Here is a 26,103-nt window from a genome sequence, read left to right on the forward strand (position 1 = left end):
CCAGGCAATGAAATAGGGAAAATATTTATGAGATTTTCATCCACTGTTGAAATAAAGTACTTTAAATAAAGTTGCCGCTGATTTCATTCATAAATTGAAAGCGTTAGCGGAAATGCCGACTTTTAGCTACATAATGGCTCATTGTCTATAATTATATTAGGGGGCTACGGCTAGGCCGAGGATGGCCCGAAAGAATGATGATTAACTGTAATGGAAATGAATCACAAATCGTTATATGGCTAAAGTCAACAATAGCTGAGGACAACTGATAAGGGCAGAGAGTGTGAGAGAGAGTTTGGTGATTGGGAGAGCATTTAATAAACATAAGGCATTTGGAAACTGGGCAGCTTGCACAATAACCGAACGCAATTCGACTTGGCCAACAGAATGTGGAGCGCCGAAAAGCAGAAGAATGCGTTATCAGTGCTTGGCTTTGCCTGATAAGATAAGCACTATAGAGCATAAAAGATAACGGGGCCCAACATTTCACAATCGAAAAACGGTGACAGGTGTAGCCAGTCGACAGGTTTTGGCAACGCCCCGACTTCAGTCTTAACTGAGCGTGGCGCTTCAACGAACGTACTTATTTAGCTGTTCATAAGGTTGGTAGTGTTGGAAAGTGTGCTTTGCATAATATGGGCTAATTTGCTCCATAAAATCATTTCGATGATATCATCAAGTGAAAAACTAACAACGCCCAAGTGAAAAACTGCAAGAACCAATCAAAATATATAATTATTAGTTTAAAACGTAATTATTTAAAAAACTTTGGTAGTGCTGCAAAGTGCTTTAAGAAATATATGTGGCTATTAAGCACAAGACAACACTGATGATGTCATCAAGTGAAAAATCCATTATTTAAAAAACAATTTGCAAGTGAAAAAATAGCTCTTTAGGAAAATTTGTAAATTAAATAATTATTAGTGAAAATAATTTTTTGCATTTCTGCTTTTGTGTGCACTTCTTCTTCCAGTACGAAAACGAAACGAAAAACGAATCGAGAGACCCGACAAAAAAGAAGAAAATTAGCAAAAGGTGTTGCGCAGCGATTGTGAGAAAATGCGCTTCAAACTGTTTGTAGTGTGTGCGCTAGCCTGCGGCTTTATGGCCTATGTGTTGGCCAACGAGAATATCTCCACGGAAGTGGAAGATCAAATTATAAACACTGTCCCCGCGAACAAAGCGAACAAAATTGCCCAGGCAGCCGAATTTGTGGAAATTGTCGACCAGCCAAAAAAGGCAACGCCATCGTCGCCATCTCCGCCAGCTGCTGCCGCTTCCGACAAAAAGGTGCAAAAAGCGCCCGCAGTTACGCCCAAGCCCTCACCCACAACCAGCGCGGGCAAACTGGTGCCCGTTGTCCATGTGGCTCCCCTGGCCGCCTCCAGTCGCGGCACCGATGACATTCTCACCGTGTCTGGCCTTAAGCCGCAGCCCAAATCAGGCGCACTAGTCATGCCCTTCGACTACCTGGGCGAGCTCTACGATTTGGATTCCAGTGGCTACAATTGGGGTAAGTGTTGGTTAGCTGCCATTGCTGCTGATTCAGTTCATATTACTCATACGTCGCGTTAAACATTGTGCTAGCTATCTTATCAGCAAGCATTCGGCTTGCCCGCCTACCAATATTTGCTCGATAGCTTGTGTGCGACTCAAAGCCCCATCCGTGAACACAGGTGTCTCTCTTTTTGGGTGGCCGGTTAGAGCTCGTAACCCTCATACTATACGAGAAGCCGATAAGATATGGTCCAAGTTGCGCTCACAGTATTGGCCATAAAAACGATTGTTTTGCCTTGGCTTTCCAAACAAAACAAGTTACTGGAAATATAAATATAGAGGGAGAGAGAGAGAGAGAGAGGGGGAGGATTGAGAGGAAGGGAGAGAGAGCAAAAGGAAGGAATAGAGAGAGAGATGGAGAGAGAGAGGTAGGCAGAGTTATATATACTCATGAATAGGTGTGTTACTTTATAGTCAGGTCTCATTGTATAGTTCCAAGGGGTGATTCAGTTTACAATAACTCTGATATCTTGTAATCGGAACTGATATCATTAAAATGCACTGTTTGTATATTAATTAGTCACATGCGGTTACACATTGTGATTAAATTTGTTATATACAACACTTATTCTTCCTTTACCTATTCAGAGCTGGTGCTATGAGAGCTACTCTACAAGTTTTCTACTATACTCTACTTTTCCAATATATTAACCTATTTTCTGTACAAAAAAATTCTCTATTTCTATTATATTCTTTCTGGTCATTTCTATGAAGAAATCATATATTTATCATATAGATAACGATTATTTGATTACTTGTAGATAAATTGCAGGGTCTAGAGACATAATTTTCACTTTTTCCAAAAGAATCGACATCTTAATTTTTTTTTTGGTTTTCGTTTTTATTTATTCAAAATCTTACAATTTTATAAATTTATATGCTTATGCTTATGTTGAACAGTTAAAAGTAGTATATCCTTGGGAGCTTGCACTAGATTAAACCATCGACCGCATGGCTGTGGGTTGTGGTTGTTAATGTGGGCGTGGCGTCAATTGCATTCCTTATGCACTCATCGAGATGCGCTGCTCGTATTCGGCAATGCGTAACCGCACAGGCACCACCAGACTAAGGTCCTCCATCATGGCATGGCGCTGTGGTCGCAGCGTTACATTCGAATTCTGTCGAGCGATTGTGGCACGGGATTTCTCCATGGAGGGTTTGCGGCGCAGCGAGCTCTTGCGTTGCGCTTGGCTATTGCTGGCCGCTGTGGGCGGCTTGGCAAACTGATGTTGCGCTGCAATATAGCCGGGCGTAGGGCTGGGTGTGTTGCTTAAGCGCTTGGGCTTTGGCGGTGGCACTGGCCCATTGCTGCCACCCATGGTGGCCATGCCCTGTGGTCGGCTAGAGCGCAGCAGCGAAATGAAGCGATTGTTGTTTGCGTTTTGGTTGCGGGCAGATTCATAGGTATTGGTTAGCTTATTGAAGAAGTTGATTTTGTCGCTGACGCTGCGCGTTACCTCAACAGCAGCGGGCTGCTCCTGGCTGCCACAAAATGTGGCATTGCAATCCTCTGCCAGCTGCTGCGTAAAACGCTGCTGCATCTCTTCATTTGAGCCATTGTTCCGCTTGGACATTTCCAGCACCTTCTCACGCAATTCCATGGACCAGCGCTTCTGTGATCGATGCAGCTGTGGACGCAGCGCCTGCAACGACTGCGATTTGTTGTCCACCTCTGACGAGTTGAGGGTGAGGGCCATCTCACTAGTGTAGCGGGGCGTGGCAGGAGGCTGCTTGGCCGCTGGCAGTGGAGTGGATGTAATCGTTGGCATCTGCTGCTGTTCATCATCGATGTCCATTTCCAGCTCGCTGAAACTGGACGCTGTGTTGAGCTGCGGCATCTCGGCGGGCAGCTTGTAATTGTAGAACTGAAAGTTGAACGTGCTGATGCTCATTGCATGTGAAGTGTTGTGAACTGAATGTGCCGCACTTGACAGCGTCGCACACTTATATATGCCACACACTTTGCCACGAGTCGTGGCTACCTGCCACAGCAGCAGCTGTTTGCCTGCTTTAGGTAGTTTGTCAATGTGGTTGGCCTAAAAAGTTGCCTAGCTTTGCGACACACACACACAGATAATTGCAGAGAACTAGATTTGCTTTGCTGCACACATTCCAGGAAATTTAGGGCAAAAAACTGCTATATTTACCTTGAATTGCGATCTGCGTAGCACGCGAATTTTGCGTATTTTCCGCGCGCTGGGCAGAACAATAATAAATCAAGCACTAATCCACCCCATTCGTACCTGGCCCAGCAGCAGCTCAGCGTTAGGTTGCTACCCAAAAAGGATTAGCGGCTGCCAGAAAAACATTTTATGGCCTGTCAACTCGACACTGATTCATAAATAGATTAAAAACTGATCCATTCTGCGACAGCTGCGTTGTGAACACCTCGAACCGAAAAAATAGGTGAAAAGTGCAATCTGGTCGAAGCTTAGGTAACTGCCAGCCGACTATTAATTGAAGCCACGACTGTCATCAACAATTATCAGGCATTATACCGTACTTATATGTCATTATTGAAATGCACTTAATACTTGTCGCCTGTCAGCGCAGAGTAGAGCTTAATCGATGGAAAAATTGCTGGAACAATTGATGCTTCATTGCAAATTGATGCATTAATTGGCCACTGAATGGTTCTACTTTACAACGGGAATCTTATTATAAGGCGGACTAATGAAATATTGAACTTGCAATTAAAACGGATTTGCCGAAAAAGAATTTCAATTGTTAAAATGATAGGGTGCACGATGGGTAGAGCGAAGAGTTTTAATATTAGCAAAATAACAAATGAAGAAATATGCAATTAAATGTTGAACAGAGAAACAGAAAGGATTTGTCGGAAAATCAGCGAATGTAGAGCGAGGAGTTTTAATATTATCAATAGACAAATATAAATTTAAATATTTGGTATGAAATTAAAATTAAAATATTATAGCCCAAACATTTTTTATAGTTGTTTTTTTTAGTCCCGTCTTCTTAGTGTTGTTTATAATCAGATATTGACAATATTAGAATCTGGTGACCATTGGAGCTTCATTGATTTATTTTTGTTTCATAACTATCCTTAACTTATTATAACAAATATAATTATAAGTATTCTATATAGAAAAAATAGTTTCAGCTGAAAAGCCCGCAATTCAATAGAGATTACCCAAGTAAGCACAGTATAAATAGGCCAAGGAAATGTGAAAGCCGCAGACAGGCTGCACAATAGAGCCGCTGCTTAAATATCTGCTCTGCTGACATGCCAGACTAAGGTCTATGGCTTTTTGTGGTTGCTTTGTGTCCCCTAGAGATCATCAGCATAGCACTTAGTCGGCTTAAATTGCCTTACAAAGACAACGCCAAGAGCGGCTCAAGCAAAAAGAAATTAGAAAGAAAAATGTCTAGAACGATGGTAAAAGCAAGGATAAATAGTACAATCAGCTGTGTAATACTCTATCATTTTAAAAATAATCAATATCTCGAAAACTCAGGCCTATTTATGGCTTGATCTTCAGTAGATTCACTTTATAGGTAAGATAATCTAACGCATGGATGCATGAGCATATATGCCAGTTATCTAACTACCGTAGACGGATAGCAAATATATGAACTAATATACCCTTTTTAATTGCTGAACGAGTGAAGAGAGTAAAAGAAATAAGAGGGAAACACGAGAAACTGTAGCTGGCGAGTTGGGAAAACTGAAATGAATATTAACTGTGACCTTTAATGGCTAAGTGCAGGGTACGAGGCAGCAATTTTGTAAGTGAGTCAGCAGGAAGCGGCAAGAAGCTGAAGATAGGCACGTGGCAAGTGGCAAGAGGCATGTGGCAAAGCAGCCGTGGTGAAGATTGCAATGCAATTGCAAAGTTTTTAAGTTTATGTGCGGCGCACTGCATGCACCCGGCCTAAATTGAAAAGTGCTGCAGGGCAGCTCTGTAAGTCCGGGTAGGAGGGGAGCCGATTACGGCTCTTGCGGAATTGAATACGTAATCTCCCAGGATTAGCTGGTGAAATGTAAAATTATTATAATACCAGCTTCAGACTTGACTTAAACACTTATGCATACATATATATACGTATACTTTTTTCCTCATCATGTGCTGTAGATCCCAACAATAATGTGGCGCCACCGGACACGCCCTCAACGGCTGCTGGCGGCTATACCATCACCAGCGCCCGTCTCGCCGAGCTGCGTAGCAATTTCATGTACTGGTTCTTCGACAAGGACAATTATGGGGGACGCGGCGATTATCAGTTTGATATACACGCCTCCATGACGCAGCTGCACAAGAATCTTAACTTCCAGATGCCCTTCTACGGGTTTCGCTTCAATTATACGCGGGTAAATCCACGCTTTTGCTTAGCCAAAAATTTGGTCAAATGATATAATTAATATTTTTCTATTCCCATATTTAGCTCTCGCTCAACGGCTACTTGGAGTTCTCCGATCCGCCCGAATATCTGACTTATCCCTTGGTCTTTCCTATTAAGGACTGGCCCAATAAGCGTGATCCTTCTTTTATGGGCATCTTCTTCAGCAAGTGCCGCGTGGGTCGCATTTATCCCTCGGACCTGGACCAGCGCACGCCTGGCGTCTACTTCCGGTTAGTTCCACTTTCTTTTTTGCCTATTTGTTATTATTATTGCATTTCTTAAACACATTTTTGTAGTTTTCATTGGAATTTGCCCATTGAAAATTATTTTAATGCCAACAGGCACACATGCACGTATTGTAATGCTACGGCTATTATATTATTATATGCTCTGTTAACGAACAAAAAGGGCATATTGATTATGCGCAAGCTTTGACCTAGCGCAAAACAGACATTTTCCATTGTATCTACGTCAATAACTATAAACTCGGCTCTTATCATTCATCCGATCGCCGTGTATTTATCTACTAGAGAGTAAAAGTACAACATGTTTGGAAACATAGTGTATACGATTGGATATTCTAAGAACAGAGAATCTTAGAGTCGAGTGCTGTTGATAGTCTTATAAAAAATTGAAATAAGACTCAAGATGTGATGGCAAATAAGAGCTCATAACTATTAATACTCTTTCAATTGGTATCAAACTAAGAGTAGAGTATCTAGCAGTCGTGTATTCCCACATTCCCTTGACTTGAATTAAATACACATTGTGCGGCTCTTTTGTAAATGCTCGCTGTCCATTTCCGCTTGTACATTGTGTGTGTGTGTGTGTGTGTTTTGCATTCATATTGTATATGTGCATAAACTCATTCGTATTCAGATTCTCATTTGAATTCCGCGCTGTTATTGTTTCTGACTAGTTACTGTCATTTATTGCCACAGAATTTTTGCATTGTTTGCACAGTAGCTGCTACCTGTTCCATGGTCCGGTGTGCTGAATGTGCGCCATGCTCTGTCGCTATCTAGCCGCCATTTATTACCCACTGAGCTGTCAGTGTTGCTGATTTCAGCATTCATTTCAAAATGGCGTCGAAACAGGCAACTTTCAGTGTTGGTCAGTTCACCTAAAACATAGCTAAATACAGCTAAGTCGGCAATCAGATGCTACGATGAGTGGAGTGACTGTACAAATCATATACTGGAAGTTAAGATAAATTGAAAATCGTCTTAAATATTTTGATGTACTGCCTTGCACGATTCTCGCTTCTTTTGAAGAATTCGAAAAATGCAGATACCGTATAACTATGCAAATATGAAGCACATTACTCCGACAATCAACCTTACATTGACTACGACTCACTTTTCATCGTTTATCGCTTTGAGCTTTATTTAGACATTTCGAGATTTTATGCTAACCGGTTTCTTTAAAATGTTCGTTAATTTTTAATTCCTTGGATTTCTTATAATAACGCTACATTACAGAAATTTTAAACATAGCAACAACCTAACAGAAAAGATGTGTGTTTTTCAAGTCTGGGAATGTTTGTTGAACTGGTTTGCTTCACTTCTTCGTTTATTTCTTTCCTCGCCTTTTGCATTGCTTCTCGCTTTGTTGCTTTGCTCTTTCCGTTTTTTTAACTTTACTTCCGCTTTAACCTCTTTTGAATCGCTGCACTGCATTGGACTCTCGCTTGGTTTCTTTTTTCGCTGCTCGCCTCGCTTCTCTACTTAAGATTCGCTTGAGCTCTGACTTCTTAAATGCCTTTTGCAACACATATTTACTTTAGGTTTTCTCTTTACGCACTCGTTTGCCTTTTCCAAGCACTCTCAATTCTAGCCACAGTTGGCTTTAAGAGTTAGCTGAATTGGCAGCACTCTTGCCATCTGATCCCAGCTCGTGCCCATCACGTACGAAACAATTTCGTAATGTCGCCATGGGGTTTTTGCTAATGCTCGGTTCAGTGCTGCATTTCTGATGGGCCCGAAATCAGAGCAGCAGCTGCATGCCAATGAATCAGTATATTGGATATCCGTTGTGCCAGCTCTTTTCCCGCATTCCACATATTTTGTTCAAACTAATTTCAGAATAGGTAATTTATTTGTGAGTGTACATTATTATTTATTCGTTAACAGTTTCAACAGTCGAGTCTATAATGTCACGTCTTTCGATACGTCTATCTGTTTCTATGCAAACCAATCTGTCATTTTAAGGCATTGCATTATTGCATTGGTCAGTCATCGGATAGCACTACCTTATCATAAAGCTGTCATAGGATAGTTGGGAACGTGCTTTTTATTTCTTGAAATATCTTTATTAAATATAAGACATCTTAAATGTACGAGTCCTTACATATGAGCAAAATTAGTATCGAACAGAAATTCGTTTTTCTTTGAAGAAATGTTTTCTTTTTTAATCTCGACTAAGCTCAGCTTCACAACTCTGCTTGCAGAGCATTTAAGCTTCGGCTTGTCAAAGCTTGCCGTTCATGTTGGTTGTATGTGTGGTTGTTTGAAAAGTTTTCAACATTTTCTGTTGCTGTTTATGCAAATTAATTCTATAGCAGTTCCCGCCCACCACAAATATTCCTTCAACTTTGTGAGTTGCTAGCTTTGGATTGTAATTACCGGAAATATTACTGGCAAATATAACGTATTAATTAGCCGCCCTGTTGTCAACTGTTCAAATCCACTCACAGTCCGGGCTATGCATATATTACGAGAGGCTGCTTCTCACATATAGAATTTAAGGCCACACAAATACCACTATGTGGCTCTTAATTTATGATCGTCTCGCTCTAGATTGTTTGGGCATGTTAAACTTTCATATGCTCGTAACTAGCAGACAAAAAATGCGAATTAAAAAATAGCACATAGAGCGCATAAATAACATCAAAATTGCTGAGAGCGAGAACAAAACGGAACAAGCAATGAATGCATCTGTGTACTATAGGGTTATTCAGAGACTTTAATAAACATTTTTTAATGAAACTGATAGTTAAATGAACAGTTATTTATTATTCCTTGGATGGTTCTGATAACATAATGCCAAATAAGTATTATCAATATCGGTGTAGCGATAGTTATGTTTGTAAAATTATCAGCTATATCGATAAATTTGTTATTGGTAATTGGTATTGCGATAGGCAGGCAGCTTTATTATCAGTTTTCTTATCGATAATCATAGCACTTGACATATCGATCAATTTATTGGCAATTCATCAGCTTCCATTCATTAAAATTTATTGCTTCATTTCTTATATCTATTCAATTGCTGATGTAACTTGGAAATCGCAAATTGTATATTGTATCTCTTCATAAATACTTTTTGCTAATGCGCCCATCTCTAGCTGACATTTTTCCCACTGTTCCAACCTGTGGACCTAAGTTACTCACAGATGGGTTTGACTGTACTTGGGTCAGTTGACAAATTGGTGCGACAAAGCAATTAACGGGCTGTAAAGCGCATTTGTTGAGAGCAATTTAGTTAAAAAAACAAACACAGATACACACATACACACATCCACACACTGGGAAATAAGAGTGCGACAATGCGACTTTGACAATGGCCATGGCACAGGGAGTGCATTTCCATTTTCATTTACATTTTCACTTTCGTAGCTCTCAGTCAGCAGTGGGCAATATGTCAAAGTAGCATTGCCAATGTTCGAGTGCTGGCTTATGGTGTAGTTTTTGGCGGGCTGCGGAGTTCGCTTTGCACTCTGACATTTAATTGTCTTGGAAAAATGCCGGACAGAACTTTAATGTGTGGGCGACCGTTCGTTGGAATTTAATTTAAATAACTTTGCACAAAAGCTGATGCTAAAGCAGCAGCCGTTGCTCTAAGGGATGCTGTGTAAATTCCACTTGCCTAACAGCTTTCAATCCCACAGACACATACACACATGCAGACAGCCAACCATCCGCATTAAGAGGCGACTATCAATTTAATTATACGCTTATATAGTTAACACTGCGCTCGGGATTAGCTCAAGTGCTAAACGGTGCGGTAGGTAGAGGAGTGGGGGCAATAAGGAAACTCTGCTGGCAGCTGCATTACGCATACGCCACGTAATTCGCTTATTCATTCGAAACTTTATTTTTCCCGTTCCTGCAATGTATTCCCACTGTTGTTTCTCAAGCACTTGCAGCTTGACCATTAAATTCGTAGTGAGCACAGGTTTAATTACACACTAACACAAACACACACATACTCACACACAATCACACACACACAAATTGTTGGCAGCGTAAATAAAACAACAATAAAGTAAAGTGGACTTCAGACGGGCGAAGTCTTAATACCCTACCAAACATATGAATTAAATTTACCTTTATTATATGAATAATTAATTTATGATGATATTGTAACGGATATTACCCGGCATTGTCCCGCTTAGGTTTATTTTTGAAATTTAGCCAGAACTCTTCTACTCACTGCTGATTTACTAAGACGTCTGCATTTCATTTTAATTAGAAAAGAAAAAAAAACAAGCAAACATGTTTCCAAACGAGAAACTAAAAATATTTTGCATTCAGAAGTTCCATTCACATTTGCTTTAAGCTTAACTACCCGCCGATAAGGGTATTAATGGGGCCTCTGTTAGTAAAACTTTTCTCAAAAGTGTTTGTGAAGCGTTCAAGTATGTAAATCTGCAGCGCTGAGCGTTTAATTGTTGTTTGCCAAGGGCAACAACAAACGTGGCCGTTGCCACAATTAAAACATTATGTCAATGGGCGGGGCTACGATTTTATTTTTTCCCTCTGCTATTGTTGTATTTCGTAACCAGGCAACTTGTAGGAAATTCTTTGTAATATTTTATTGATGCTTTCGTGTTTGATTTGAATATTTTTAGACTACGTTTAAGTAGTTGCTCAAAATGGCGCTTACACTCAAGTTGATCAACTTTTGGTCAATCTGCATTTACATTTACTCTGTTGGTCTATTTTGTTGAAATGTTTCCATTTATAAGACCCGGAGCTCTGGGCCAAAAGTCGAAGGATACGCTCCTGCAGCTTGCATGCAATTTTCGCCATTTTCGCCATTTTCTTTAAGTGCGGCCATTGTTTCACTTTCATTTACACACACACACACACACAGAAAGAAAGAGAGAGATGAAATTGGGCCAAAAGCAAACGAAAAGTCAGACAGAGATGTCGACGAGAATGTTGAGCAGGGTTGGGAATTGAAGAGGAGAGCCATGGTGGGTGGTGGGGCTTTGCTTCATGCAGAACTATGGAAAAGGCATTTTAACCCAAAATGCAGACAAAACTGTGGCGGCGGCGGCGCCCGAATGTATGCAATAAAGTACATAATGGCGCAGTTCAAGAACTGGCACGCCAAATGCCAGTGGCAGGGGGCAGGACAGGACGCGGAGACGTAGGTGGGCTTGCCTGTAAGAGACGCTGACGACTGGCAAAACGAGCAGCGCGACGCGCTCTTCTCATGGTATATAGGAGCCTGGGCAAATTTCCATTACTATTGTTATACACAGTCGCTGTCTGTGTGGGTTTTTAGCTTTTTGGCTTACTTACACGTGCAGCTCGTTTGCTTTGGCCGCTGCGCGCGCACTTTTAGGCTATGTGACAATTTTCTGCCTTAAACCATCTTTGTTTTCTATTTTGGCTTGAATGTCAATTGCAGACATTTAAAGTTTCATGGCACAAGCGACAGCTGGCATGGGTAAGGGTAGGGCAGTCGTGGCGGACGCCATAAATGATAAACTATGCCAGTGCATGTGCATCCGCGTCTGTGTATGCGTGTGTTTGCAGTTGTCTCTGTGCGGTCTGAGGTTTCTACTGTGCGGCCTTTTGGCCTTTCCCCATTTTTTATGTGTATGCCCTATATATAAAATTGTCATGAAGGGTATCTAATATGCTGCAAGTTAAGTAAGGATGGATGGATAATGGAAGTTGCCTTTTTGAGATGCATACTTTATTATAAATAAAGTGCAACTAACACTTTCCATTTTTAATTTTTACTTAAAGCTGAAAAAATCTTTAAATTCAATGGATCCAAGGAAATTAATTTAAGGAATCTGAGGAAATTTTATTGCAATCGTGTGATATGATAAGGGAATCTATAGTACATTGCTTTACAAGGTCCCTCACAATTTTATTTATCGACTCATTTGTGTAAAATTCAAAGAATACAAACGTATTTGAAGGTTCCCTTCTGAAATCTCTCAGAAATTTAACTTCTATTTTGATTGAATTAAAAAAATATTTTTCGAATGCTTCATTTTATGGATATAGAGAAATAACTGCATTTAGAACACGATTAACTATGCTCATAAAATTGTAAAAATTTGGAAAGAAATATGATTTTCTGTTATCATAATTATGTTTAGGTAGGGCAGCTGCAACCTGAATATGCCTGCTTTTGAAAGAGAAACTCTTGGATTATCAAAGATAGATTTATGTTTTATTTGTTCCAAAAACACTTTTGGGTATTTTTTTGTCGGGCTTGCCATTTAAGTGGAACATGGCTTCTATTTTTACATGCTGGCAATTTTTGCGGCTGCCGTTGGCCACTTTTTTTTTTTGGCCTGTTGGTAGCTGGTTGCGCTAACAATGTGGACAGCATGTGTTTTCAGTCAGTTGAGGCCAAAATGCAATTTATTTTCGATTGCCAGCTGCTGTCAGTTATAATTTACGAGCGTCATAATTGCGTCATGTATGCGCGTGTGTGTCTGTGTCTGTGGCAGCAAATGGCCAAAAATGCGCTGCATAATACATATATAGTGTAATAGGATATATGTTAATAGGATGCATATGATGTGCATTTATTGAAATTTTAGAAATTATTTGCTCTTGTTTTGTGTTGTGAACGCGTCGAAGTGTTAATAAATAAATGTTTCGTATACGCCCCATGTGACGCTCAGCTGCACGCATGATGAATGTATGTTCATTCATGAATCTACTCCAATAAAAAAAATACAGTTTTGTTTTGTATTTGCAGCTTATGCGCTGCATATTCAGCATTCAAACTCGTGCCGAGCTGCTGCTGTTATTTGCTTTAGTTTTAACCGAGGGTATGCGGCACGGAAATCAATAAATTGTTGTTGCTTTTGTTGTTTGCTGTTGCCTGAATACAAATATCTGAAACATTCATCAATGCTGGTGCTACACATGCACAAATATTTCGCTTCGTTTGCCATAAATATTTTCAATTTCATTTAATTGCAATGCACCCCGTTTATCAGGTTTTTACTTTGTCTAGCAACAAAATGCCAACAAAATAACAGCAAATTAAAACAAAATACGCATCAAAATGTGTATCATGCATTGATAGAACTATATATTGAGCTGGAAATATAACAAATATTTTATGAAACAATTAAGCTTGGGAGCGGGCTACAAACAGTCGATATTTAATAGTATACCCTTGCACAAAATAATTATACTCTTTTTACCCAATTTTAATTAGGTCAAGGTATAATTATTTTTGGCATTCTGGGAGGAATATGTGAACTACGGCTGTGAGGGTAGCCTTAAAAGTTAATATACATAGCGATTGTTCACTGCGGGCAATAGTTTAAAGTTGACGTCTGTATTTCAAAGACTCGGCAGGGTTAACTTTTAAGAGGAGATTAAAGTAAAGTAAATATTGATATTAATTAATCGCTTTCTTCATTTTTTCTACTACTTTTTCAACTCTCCGAACATGCTTTTTACAGAGCCTTATACTTATTATAAAAAAAATAAATACAAAAAAAATTATAATTTAATAATACCCTGCTTATGTGTTCAATTTTATAGGAGAAAAACGTTTTTACATTCTGTTTGTTTTCTTTTGACATTTTTCCATAAATCTGGTATATAATTTCGTAATTTCGTAATGAAACATAAGATATTTTGGTTTCAAACAACTTTTGATCAAGCAACAATTATATATTAAAAATATAAAATTCCTTTTATATTATTTGCTAGATTAACTATTTCTAGAACTGCCCACGCTATAAGTTTTGCACAGTTGGAATTTTTCTATTGATAAACATTTCTATTTCAATACATTTTAATTGCTTGCCAAATATAAGATATCAAGGCTAAAGCAATTAGAATGCAATTTGCTTGCAATCGTAACCTCTTTAAATAGCGACAAATGCGAAAATCTATAAAGGGATTTGATTGCTACTGCTTCGGCAAAAGATTCCCATCAACTTTTTGTTACGCAATTTTGTAGCACTTTTAAATGCATGCTAAAACCGAAAATCTTGCATATGGGGAAAAAATAAAGGCGAAATCCTACTTCGTGCGGCATGTGTAATGAATAATTAAGGAAAATAAATCATACGCCATGTTGCCGCTGTCAGCATCAATGTGGGCAGCGAGTTGTAAGTGCGCACAACGGCCATAAAACACGTAAAAATACATTAAAAATTGTATTATAATATGGCCAATATGCCTTAAAAATTCGTCTTATGCGCACAGCCGTGTGCTGATTTATATGCCAAGCATCAAATCCATTTATCTTCACACCGTCAGGCCTGCCAAACCAAATATCCAAATTCAGTTGCCCAACTCCCTCCCTCCAAAGTAAATGCCCTGGCCTCGTGATTTGATTTTGCAATTTCCACATGTTGGTTTAAGATTTAACTAACAAATATATATACAAATACTTGCAGTGTGGTACGTGATCTGATGGGACGCACGGACCGCTTCGGCGTCGAGGTGCGTGAGCGCACCATGTGGGATATACGCACAGGTGTTGTCGGTGCTGATACTTTTGTGCCGAAGCACGTGGTGATCGCCACCTGGAAAAACGTGTCATTTGCCGGTGGCATTGACAATTCGCTTTTTACGGTAAGTTTTAGTTTTTAAGAACAAGTTTAAATGAAGAAAAATAACTGCTCATATAAGCTACTTAGATTCAAAATTTTATAAATAAGCACACTCGCGACGTTTTTATTTGAATTTCTCAGAAATGTTTTTTTTAAGCCGGTTAAAACTAAGCAAGTCTCAAGATATTTATATAGATTTATAGTTCCAAAACCTTAATTGTTGCTTTTATTTACTAAATTGAAATATCAACTCAACTCGTTTTCGATTTCGGTGTCAGTTTATTCTAAGGTTCACTTAAACTTACACTTTTTGGAGGTAGTTTAAAGGCAGTTAATCTCATATCTTCAATAACTGATAGCTGCAATAAACTGTTCTCAATTTCATATTCTTTCTAATATTCCACGTGTCTAAACAAACATAAATTTTATAGGTTCTTTTATAATTGATTAAACTCAATGCAACAGTTTTATATAGCATTCTTTTTGGGGCAAGACAAGAGAGATTTGAGTGACAGGAAATGGTAGAGGGACCTAGATATATATTATTATAATTCTAAGCTCTTTACTGATATTTTCTTTACCTTTTATCACCCACTGCAGACAAACACTTTCCAAATGGTCCTGGCCACCGATGAGGTCTATACTTATGCCATCTTCAACTATGCGGTTCTTAATTGGCTCTCCCACACCGAAGCGGGCGGTGATACGACGAAGGGCGAGGGCGGTGTGCCTGCATTTGTAAGTCTCTTTGAAATTTCTCTTTTCATATAGTTTTCAAACTTTACAACTTTCTGCGTGTTTTGGCTGCAGCGCGTACACGTTTTGGTCGCACTTAATTAAACATTTTGCACAATGGGAAATTCACTGACGTTTTCATACACAGCCATGCACACATATATATACACACATATACATTCGCACACACATAGTTCACGAGCTACAAACAGCGCAATTTTCATTAATGGCTGCCAAGCAACGGTAAAGTTTTCATTACGCTTCAGTTCTAAGTTCCTCAGCTGCTGTTATTGATTCAATTTTTTTTTTGAAACTGAATATTAACTATATCAAGTATTTCTGTATATAGTACAATATGAATACACACGCTTTTTCTTCATGTGTGGGCGTGCGTGGATGTGTGCGGGTGCGCAAAGGTAATTGTAAGCGCAATCGTGTTACTAAATACAAATCAATTATCAATAGCTCTATTCAATTCAAGCACACTCTGCTTGTTATAATTATTGCACACATGATACCCTATCCAAATGGCATATAGTTTTCGGAATGCGACTTGAAAGAACAAAATTAAAATTAATGAAAGCCTAAAGGCTAGCACAATAATTTATCTGAGCACACCCCTTACAGACGTATCAGAGGTATCAGATGAACGATATATTTATACAATACAAATCTTCTTTAGACAAAACAAAAAAAGCTATAAAATAATTAATCAAATTTTTTTTAATACAAAAAGCAATTTTATGTTAAAGTAAGTCGGTTCACGAAAGTACTGAACTAAGAGACTAAAAATAGACGGACAGATCGACTCAACAATATAGTTCCACATTTCATGACAGAATCTTAACTTCTCTGCCAAGGAAAAATGCTTTCATATAACATACAAAATCGAGATATATTAGAGTTGTAAGTTTTGATACAATATATTTTAGGTTTTCAATATTTGTATATAGGGCATAGCGTATTCGTAGTTTTAGAACTTTATACGCTTTGTTGTTGTTGCGTGCTTGGGCTATTGTTGACTGTAACTAACAAATTATAATTAAACGCACATTGCGAACTTTGTCTGCATAATGGCCAACAAGTTGTTGGCCAAATTGATTCACGCGCTGATGGTTTTTGGTCAAAAGTTACATAGTTGCCAACTTGTTGTGCACAGTGAAATTAATTACAATTAAATAATGTAGTTTTGTCTGATATAGTACTTATAATGAATGTGGCATCATAAATATATCGATTTGGCTTGTCTAATTTGTGCAGGTTGGTTTCAATGCTGGCAACGGCACACAGGCCTATGAATACAAGCCATACAGCCAGAATATGGTGATACGCGACTTGGCCAATCGGGGCTGGGGCAACGGTTTCCCTGGACGACATATTTTCCGCATCGATGAACAGATTTTAATTGGCTCCTGCAACAAGGATATTGGTGCGTATAATTTGCTGATTGCTTTCACTGATTTTGGTCCACTCTAATTACACATTTGTCCCCTTGCAGATGCTGCTTTGTTGCCGCTTACCTTTGCACCGGAGTCGGGCAACATGCTGGGCGGTCAGGTGGTAAACATAACTGGACCCTGCTTCGATCCGAGCATACGTGTGACCTGTCATTTCGATACGGAATCTGTGCTGGGCACCTATGTGGATCGGAATCGTGTCATATGCGTGCAGCCATTCCTCAAGGCCGAGGGCTATATACGCTTCCAGATCTCAGTGGGCACACAGCGCTTCAAGTGGCGCGGCAAGTACTTTGTGGAGACACCGGCGGCGGCCACCGAGAAGATTTTCTTTGCCACCGATGATGTGCACAAGCGTAATCCCAGCGAGATACGCATCACCTGGAATGCCTTCAATTTGACTTCCAATCTGAATGCCAATGTCATGATCTCGCTGTGGGGCTATCGCGAGACGAAAATTGAGCCACAGCTTGAGTATATCGATGTGATTGAGGCCAGCTACACCAATACGGGCAGCTATGTTATCACGCCCTCCAACTACCTTACCCGCCACAACATCAACAATGACATGCAGTTTGGCTTTCTGCAGATCAATCTCACCCAGCCGGAACAGTACTCTAATTTGGCGCTCAGTCCGTAAGTATTTCACTAAATGAAATTACCTGTCATCGGTAGAAGAAATCACTCGTTGTTGTTCCTGTGCAATTCGCACAAAATTTAGGCAATTAAAAGTTAAATGTCGGTTAAAATTATACAAACAGCTAAAATTGCCACCACAGACGGGTTTCGATCTCCAAACTTCGTAACCATTGTGTCTATTCAAAAGAGCCTTGCACTGAATGCATGAGTCAGAGTTTTTTTTTTGTTCTAAATAAAATAGAGTAGAATATTTAATAAAACACAATGGAAATGGAATTGTTTGAACTCGGTCGAACTGCATCCTTGATTTAAAGTGCCCGCTCCTCCTGCTCATACGCCCTGTGGTTCTCTTGGGCCACGGTTTATTATGTTTTAATTGACTTCAGTTGAGTCAGCTGCGCTCTGGCGCCGACCATCCACCCTACCCGAGCTGCCTCTAGTTCCGCTCTTATATTTTTATTCAATTTGCAACAGCAATTTTCAAAGTGCTGCCTGCAACTACACAGCACATTTGCTGTTGCTGCCGCTGTTGCTGCTGTTCCCGGCGCCTCGGGGACCAATCAGTTAGCATTGGCTTTCGCCCAGTTGGCCGTAGATGGCTTATTATGACACTCTGTAATTAGGAGCGACGGCTAATCAATAGCTAAGGGAAATGTGCTTTCGATGGCCACAACCAGCAGCCACTTGACTGAAATTGTTGCCCTTTCCGCGCGCGCTTTACTCATTTGCATAGCTTGTCCGCTCATAAAATCCTTTTCCTATTTGTATGCCCTGTAAACATACAATTAATATGACACTTGGGTCATTTTGGACTTCATCTAAATTAAAGTAGGCTTAAATGTTGTATTTAAATTGTGGAATTATGCCGCAGTTCTAGCCACGTTGTTTTACACAGAATGCTAAAATTTTGTATGCCCTTAGTTTTCAGATTTCAATAAAGAACATATATTTTCGGCAAATATCTTGACTATCTGATTATCAATTTCAAAACTTTCCGTCTATTTTCTTATACTTATATATTTTATATATATTTCTTACGAAGGCGTGAAGGTACCATTTTTTCTTCATATATCTTCTGTTATAAAAATATATTATTATTATTACAAATAATCCATTTTTATTTTATTAAAAGACATTTTATTCATACAAAGGCTTTAGGAATTTATATAAAATATCTTACATTTTTTCTATATATTTTATTTATTAGTTATAATGAGTATGACCCCTGTCTAAGGCAGTATAAATTATCCCAAAATTGCACCCTTGCTGTTTTTTGGAGAGAACCTTCATAACAATCTCATGTATAGTAGACTCGATTGCAATATTAAATACAGGGTATTTCTTAATCCTGCACTCTGAAGTACAGCTTCCAGACTTATTCGTGCATTACGCTTTTGTAATTATTTTGCACTTAAGCTTGAAGTATTTGCAGCAGTTAAAAGCTCATAAACTTAAGTGACGATGAAATTCTTAAAAGTGTTTGAGTTACTCGCACTGCAAGTGAATTATAGAGAATAATAGAAATAGACTCTTAAAATACCTTAAAACATATTGATGGATTACACTTGAGCAGGTACTGCCGTTAGCGCCATAGTAAATTCAATATGTTTGCTTAGGTTTTTCTTTAAAAGCCTGTTTAAATTCTGGTATGCGAATGTTAGCGAAATCGGCAGCTGAGTTGCCCGCTGGGGTTTTTTTTTAAATTCCCATATCAATTCCCATTATGATTCTGTTATGAAACGTGTAACACACAGAAGGAAACATCTTCGACTCTATACAGTATCTATATGCTTGAACAGTATAAATATACGAGTGTATATACCCATCTATCCGTTTATCTGAGTCCGTGCAAACTAGTTAGTCAGTCGTCATGAAAACTTTTTATATGTTTCTTTTGTAGACAGTAGATATATCGGAATTTTATGAGAGCCCTATATAATGTAGCACAGAAATGTTTGGTCGACATTAAGTTCTAGAATGATACAATATTTTCTTTTGCAAATATCTTGACTAAATTTCTCAGTTCCGAGATTGTTTTTGCTTCCTTTATAATCTTGGTATAAGAAACTAGTATATAATATATAGAAATTATAGTGCAAAAAAACTTTTTTATTTATTCGAATATTCCGATTAAATTTGGCCTTCGAATCCTCTTTCCTGCTAGGATATTTAGTCTTCGGCTTGCCAAAATTAAACGTTCTTTCTTATTTTTGTTGGTTTTTTCCCACTCTTGTGCTTGAGCGCTTTGGTTTATGATACCTTTGGGTGTCATTATTTTGCGCTACAGTTTCCACGGGGCACGTGGCAGCAGCCCATATATCATTTCATGTTGGATGTGTGCGTATGTGCGTGTGTATTTAATTTATATTTGAAGAGCAGCACGCGCGACTCTAAATTCGAGCTTGTCGCATAACCCATCAATTGCAAACTTGTCAATGTGATGGCTGCTAATGCCATTCTCTTGTCCAGCTCGATGGACGTGGCTGAGTCAATAATTGGCATATCGGCATGCACTTTAATTGCAATTAGCCGATGTGGCAATTTCCAGTTTGGTTGGCAATGCCTGATGTGGCCAACCTGACATATGCGTACTGTGACATGCAATATGCGTAGCTCTCGACTAATGCAAAGCTGCCTTTGTTTAATCCATATAGCATTCTCTGGTCACGACCGATACCATTGGCCTGGTACATGGCACCGCAGTGGGAGCAGAAGCATGGCAAACGTTGGCCCCGTGCTCTATGCGATAATTGGATACGCGCAGACCGATTTCTCAGGTAAGTCGAAAGCTTTAAACAATGGCAGACTCTCCAGTTACCAGTTTTCATCTGGCTGCGCCTGCATTTACATTTTCTGCTAATTAAAAGCTGGCAAATGTCAAGGGAACACCGCGCTTTTAATTAGACACAGCTCTGGCCAGGCCAAATAATCAAAATAATACAAAAATTTGTAATTCAGAAACTTTGCTGCCGACCTGCCGTTGTGCCCCTGCACCCTGGAGCAGGCGGTGCTCGACTTGGGCCGTTTCCGACCGGATCGGGAGTGTGACAAGGACTCGAATCCCAGCTGTTTGCGTCATCGTGGCGCCATCCATTGTGTGGTTAGCGGTACACCAGTGTAAGTCAACCTAATTATTTCAACCTATTATTTCATATAGTATATGTTATTGAATTAGTTCCAAGTTTAAAGATAGATACTGAGTATCATCTAGTCGCATACCTTTCTCCCTTGCTTCCATTTATTCTTTTTGTTAAATTTATTGCTTTACTCTACTTACACTTTGTGCTTATACCCTGAATGAGTAAAATGGGTATAAGGTTTTGTGCAAATATAACCTTTAACTCAGACTTATCTTATATGATATGATATTCATGTGTTTGCTTCGTCCTCTCTATAGTGCCCAGGGAGCTGAGCAGCAGTGCTGTTATGATCGCTATGGTTTCCTGATGCTGACCTATGATCAGATGTGGGGCTCCCGTCCACGTCGTATTCACAATTTAGGCAAGATGCCCTGGAACGAGGCCAGCAAGGTGCCATCCCTGTCGATGTGGTTCCATGATATGCGTCCTTTCTACTCCTGCTGCTACTGGCAGGAGGAGCAGGCCGTTGGCTGCGAAACCTATCGCTTCGAGCGTCGCCCTTCGCAGGATTGTGTGGCCTACCAGGCGCCCGGCATCGCTGGCGTTTTTGGCGATCCACATTTGATAACGTTCGATGGCAGCGCTTATACCTTCAATGGCCTCGGCGAATTCGTGCTGGCGCGCAGCACAGATCAGAGCGAACGCTTTGAGGTTCAGGGTCGCTTCCAGCAGCTGCCGCCCAATTATTATGGACAGGTGATGGCCACACAGCTGACGGCGCTGGCCATGCGCGGCAATACGACAACCACGATTGAGGTGCGTCTGCGTCCGCTGCATGCGCGCTGGCGCTATCGCCTGGACGTGCTGGCCGATGGACGTAAGGTGTACTTCGATCGGGAGAGCTTGAAATTCCAGCACTTTGACGGTGTCACTGTCTACACTCCCACATATCTTCTGAACCAGTCGCAGGTGGTGGTGCAATTCGATGCGGGCATTGGCGTGGAGGTGGTGGAAAATGAGGGCTTTATGACGGGTCGCGTGTTCCTGCCTTGGAAGTTTATTGTAAGTTTTAACATGAAGTCGTTTTTGGGTCAAGTGTCACCTAGCTGCTGTTTTACGAAGACTTTATTTACGAGCGAGCTAAACTTCTCTGGCTTTTCTGCAGAATAAAACTGCCGGTTTGTTTGGCAACTGGAGCTTTAATCCGCTGGACGACTTTACACTGCCCAACGGACAGGTGGCCTCGATTAATCTCAACGATATGCGCAGCCTGTACAACAATTTTGGCCTCAAATGGATGCTCACGGATCGCGATGTGCCCAATGTGGGCGCTGCGCTGTTTACACGCGAATTTGGACGTATGGCCAGCTACTATTCGAATGCCACATTCCAGCCGAACTTTGTGATGGATCCCGCTGACTTCCTGCCAAGCAATCGAAGCTACGATCTCGAGCGTGCCGAGGAACTGTGCGGCGAGTGCTCGCAGTGTCAATATGATTATGCCATGACCCTTAATCGAGATCTGGCGCATTTTACCAAGAACTATTATGACAGTCTGGTCAACATGCAGGCGGAGAATGCCAAGTGAGTAATTGGTTTTTTTTTTACATTCATCGAACAGCAGCTAATCCTTGGCTGCGTCCTTGCAGGCGAGTTGTCTCTTGCGGCGTGCTGCAAACACCGCGCTTTGGCCGTAAGCTCAGCTTTGACTTTATGCCCGGCGCCAAGGTGGCCTTTGAATGCAATGAGGGCTTCATTCTGGTCGGTGATCAACGACGCGAGTGTTTGTCGAATGGCCTGTGGAATCTGCCCGAATATGGTTATACGGAGTGTCTGCGTAAGTTGTGAATCCTTTTGAACCATATACCATATAAGATATCAATTCCCATTTCCTTCGACCACCTGCTGACCTTATTGTACCTCGTACAGGTGAGGTGTATTACACGCGTCGTGTCGCTTTCATTGCAATTGGCATTATCATACTGGTAATAGTCCCATTGATGCTGTGCATCGTTTGCGGCGTCTATCGCTATCGTCAGAAGCAGCTGAAGGAGGATCCACACTGGCAGATGACATTGCCACGCTCCCGTGCCGGGTCCACGCGCAATTTGCGCACTTTGAACTATGATCCCGAGGACGATAGCGATACAGATGCGAGCACGCTGAAAAAAAGTAGGTCCTACGATAAAGTATATCGCACGAACGAACCATTACCGGGCAAACCGCAAATTGATTTTCCAGCTAAGAAATGGGATCTGGATATGCAGGACGAGGATGTGACCTCATCGGAAGGTAGTGATAATAGAACTAGCACAAAACTAGCCAAGGATATTTCCTACATTAATCCAATTAACGTTGCCCACGCAACAGGTGAGAAACCCAAGCAGACCGGCCGTCGCTCCCTGCGCTCCGCCTCCGGCACCGAACTGGATCAGCACGATGGCACACCCATCGATGATGGCCATCGTCACGATGCCGAGGACGAAGATGATGATTTCGATGAGGCCGATGTCCATACGGGTCAACTGCATCCGGCTGGCTATCATCAACCGCTCTCGCCCGAGGAGGCTGACCAGCTGCATCAGCAGCAATATAGTCCCACGTTTAGCGGCGTGGATAGTCGCACCAGCGGAGCCAGCTCCATTAACTATACGCCCCAGTCTGCAGCTCAGAATCGCTTTGGGGGCGTGCCTGTGCTGCCCAATAACACGCAATACTACAATCGGCCGCCGTCGGGCGTGCCGGCAGCAACGGCCACGCCCCTGCGTGTTGCGCCCACCGGGCCACTGACGCAGGACAGCGGGCTGCCCTCCCCGCCGCCTTTAGCCACATCGCCAACGCCGTCAGTGCAGAAGTCCACAGAGGTGTAGGACTGCAACACACGAACACAGGCATACGAACATACCAACACACACACACACACAACACACACACATTCGCCTGACCTGCACAGGCTATAAAGTTCAAATTTTGTAAAACTAATTTCATTTATCGCACATATACCTAATATATCTTATAATTATTATTGTATAACTTTGTTAAACTCTGCTAATTGACCCACCTGTTGTTCATTTTGTCAACCCATGACCATTTTTTTTTGCAAATACCTCCTATTACTAAACAATTTACTCGTACTATAGAAATAGCCCAGTCCACATATTATTATTTAAATATATTTTTATATTTCATTTGTATTTTTACCAAATCCATGAATACCGCTCTTCGCATTATCACGGCTAAAACTAGTTAACAATTTGTTTGTCAATTGTAAAGTTTTTCATCATTTTATTAATAAATTACCTTGTTAATAATCATATATGCTTAATCTTTATATACTAAACACATTTTAACAACTTTCAGCGTGCTCGGATAATGCCAATTGTTACATGAAAGTTGACACTTCGTTTAAATTTTGTTTTTTTTTTTTTAAATATATTTTTAAAGTTTTGCTAGTTCGGATAAAATACCTGCATTAAAGTTAGCCAGCGAAGGTCTGTCAATTTTCTGTAATAATTTGCATAACGAGCGACGCTAAATTGCATTCCCCATTTACACTATTGAACAAATCTAAATGTGTTCAACAAAATTTTGTTTTAATTGCGTTTAATTATCAAATTTTTTAATTAAATATTTTTACTGAGTTATTCGAGCCTATTCTTTTGATATTCAAAATTCATCCGGTTAAAGGAAAGACAAATTGTTATAGCTGCTTGATAGTTCGATTAATTTATTAAGTTTTTCAATAATATTTTGAAAATTGAAAAGCAATTGAATGTACTCTTGAGAAATATGCGGTGTCTTAACTAAAATGTCTGTCTTCTTAATATTTCTATTTTATTTTTTTCTTTTAATACAAATTTCTAATAATTAAATTTTAACTAAAATATTTCTATTGTATCCTTTATTGGTGAAAATGCAGGATTAGATTGGAATCAAAAAGATATATTTGGCTCAATTTCCCTGAAAAAAAAAACTTTGCGAAAATTTAGAAAGACCTATTTAAAATATCTTTCGGTAGTCCTGTTCCGAATGAGTTCAGAAAGGTGCATTATTGAAGAATCTGTTTTTATGCATCTTAGATATACCTATATCAATATTTTCTAAGGACTCTGTATGTGACTTTAGTAGATTCCTGAACCGTACAAGTCTAAAATATAAATCGATCAAACCCCTGCTTTGATTTACTTATTTTATAAATAACATAATTACAAGAAATTTTAATAATGACAAAAACCTTAAGCATAATATAATAATAATAATAAAAATAATATTTTTTGAGTCTCAATTAAGGTTAGGGTTTCGAATCCATCGTTGAAGAATTAATATCAATTATTCTTTTTTTGTTATTGGCTGTTGTAAATTAACATTAGTAAGTGAACTAGTACATTAGGCATGGTTAGTGCATGTCTGTAGAATTTCAGCTTTACAATAGCAGCCAGTGTGTTTTAAATATAAGATACATATTCATCATTGAGAAAAAAAAGATGCTGACTCTAAACGATTTAAAATTTTGCTGCATAGTGCAATGTGCATTTGCAGTGCATAGAAATTGCTTCGAAATTTATAACGAAGCAATAAGGCCAGAGCCAAAGACATTAATCTTGAGCCAACTGTCACGTGCTCTGGTGCCCGCCCTGGACGAAGCCATGACACGCCCCATTCGCAGCATACATACACACAAAAACACACACATACCTACCAACACCGAAACTCCAACACCGCAATTGCCACGCCCACTAGCAAATGTATTGTGTGCATTACGCTGTTGTCAATCAATCTTGAGCAAATTGATGGACAAGTTGCCGTTACTTATCTATGCGTATGGGTGTGAGTCGGTTTCTGTCTGTGTGTGTGCGTGTGTTGCCTGTCATGGGTGTGGATCACTCGCAGAATGACAGTTGCGCTCAAAAGTAGGCAACTAGTTTGAATGACTCGGAATACAAATGAATGCGGCTGAATGCTTGATTAATTTATGAAATATATTATTGTTTTTGTGTTCTTGCCAAAATGGTCAAAACACATTTTGATCATTTTTATTCAATTTTCGTTCCATGACAACTGCACCTTTTGCTCACATTTTTACAGGTCACGAGGAGCATGCGGCACGTGTGGCAAGCATCTCCTTGGGCATGGTCCTCCTGATTGTCATACCCACATTGCTGTTGCTCGTCTGTGGGGCAAATTATTGGATACGTGAACGAATTGCTAGGGAGGAGGCCGAGGCAGCCGCCGCATTGCTGCCGAAACGCCCCAAGCGACCGCCGCTGGGTAATGGAAATGGGATTGTGAACGGGAGCGGGAACAGGAACGGGAACGCAAATGAGAATGTGAATGGGAACGAGGAGATTTGATTAGCACGTTAATGAGCCATATAATACAAATCGTGTGATGGGATTTATCTCTGTAGTTGTGTCAGCTGCAAACTGGATTTATAAATTGATATTTAAGATTTATGAATTAAGTAAACGTTCAGTATTTATTCTTAGTTCACTTT

At 40.0% G+C, this 26,103-nt stretch overlaps 2 protein-coding genes across 4 annotated transcripts; one reads left to right on the forward strand and one right to left on the reverse strand.

Moving 5' to 3' along the window:
• Nucleotides 1-500: 500 nt before the first annotated feature.
• mesh (sushi domain containing 2 mesh) lies at nucleotides 501-26,021 on the forward strand. 3 transcript variants are annotated; one of them, XM_002055881.4, is made up of 16 exons: nucleotides 502-602; nucleotides 974-1,513; nucleotides 5,652-5,887; nucleotides 5,962-6,149; nucleotides 14,543-14,720; nucleotides 15,299-15,436; nucleotides 16,694-16,862; nucleotides 16,932-17,526; nucleotides 20,184-20,306; nucleotides 20,488-20,646; nucleotides 20,927-21,671; nucleotides 21,775-22,193; nucleotides 22,259-22,446; nucleotides 22,539-22,781; nucleotides 22,851-22,901; nucleotides 22,980-23,877. In XM_002055881.4, the coding sequence occupies exons 2-16, from the start codon at nucleotides 1,060-1,062 to the stop codon at nucleotides 23,477-23,479; spliced, it is 4,386 nt and encodes a 1,461-aa protein (XP_002055917.3). In that variant the 5' UTR covers nucleotides 502-602; nucleotides 974-1,059; the 3' UTR covers nucleotides 23,480-23,877. The 3 variants fall into 3 exon arrangements, with proteins under 3 accessions (XP_070063815.1, XP_002055917.3, XP_032289792.1); XM_032433901.2 differs by having other exon boundaries at nucleotides 22,539-22,901; XM_070207714.1 differs by lacking the exons at nucleotides 22,539-22,781; nucleotides 22,851-22,901; nucleotides 22,980-23,877 and adding an exon at nucleotides 25,695-26,021 and having other exon boundaries at nucleotides 501-602.
• Nucleotides 2,391-3,475, reverse strand: bnk (bottleneck). Its single transcript, XM_002055882.4, has one exon. The coding sequence runs from the start codon at nucleotides 3,447-3,449 to the stop codon at nucleotides 2,559-2,561; it is 891 nt and encodes a 296-aa protein (XP_002055918.1). The 5' UTR covers nucleotides 3,450-3,475; the 3' UTR covers nucleotides 2,391-2,558.
• Nucleotides 26,022-26,103: the final 82 nt, after the last annotated feature.

This window comes from Drosophila virilis, chromosome 2 (genome assembly GCF_030788295.1).
Source record: "Drosophila virilis strain 15010-1051.87 chromosome 2, Dvir_AGI_RSII-ME, whole genome shotgun sequence".
NCBI classification, from domain to species: domain Eukaryota; kingdom Metazoa; phylum Arthropoda; class Insecta; order Diptera; family Drosophilidae; genus Drosophila; species Drosophila virilis.

Coding starts and splice junctions, on each gene's coding strand:
- mesh (XM_032433901.2), top strand. CDS start 1,060: ATGCGCTTCAAACTGTTTGTAGTGTGTGCGCTAGCCTGCGGCTTTATG. Junction 16,863..16,931: donor CTCCTGCAACAAGGATATTG/GTGCGTATAATT, acceptor GTCCCCTTGCAG/ATGCTGCTTTGTTGCCGCTT. Junction 22,194..22,258: donor ATGCAGGCGGAGAATGCCAA/GTGAGTAATTGG, acceptor GCGTCCTTGCAG/GCGAGTTGTCTCTTGCGGCG.
- bnk (XM_002055882.4), bottom strand. CDS start 3,449: ATGAGCATCAGCACGTTCAACTTTCAGTTCTACAATTACAAGCTGCCC.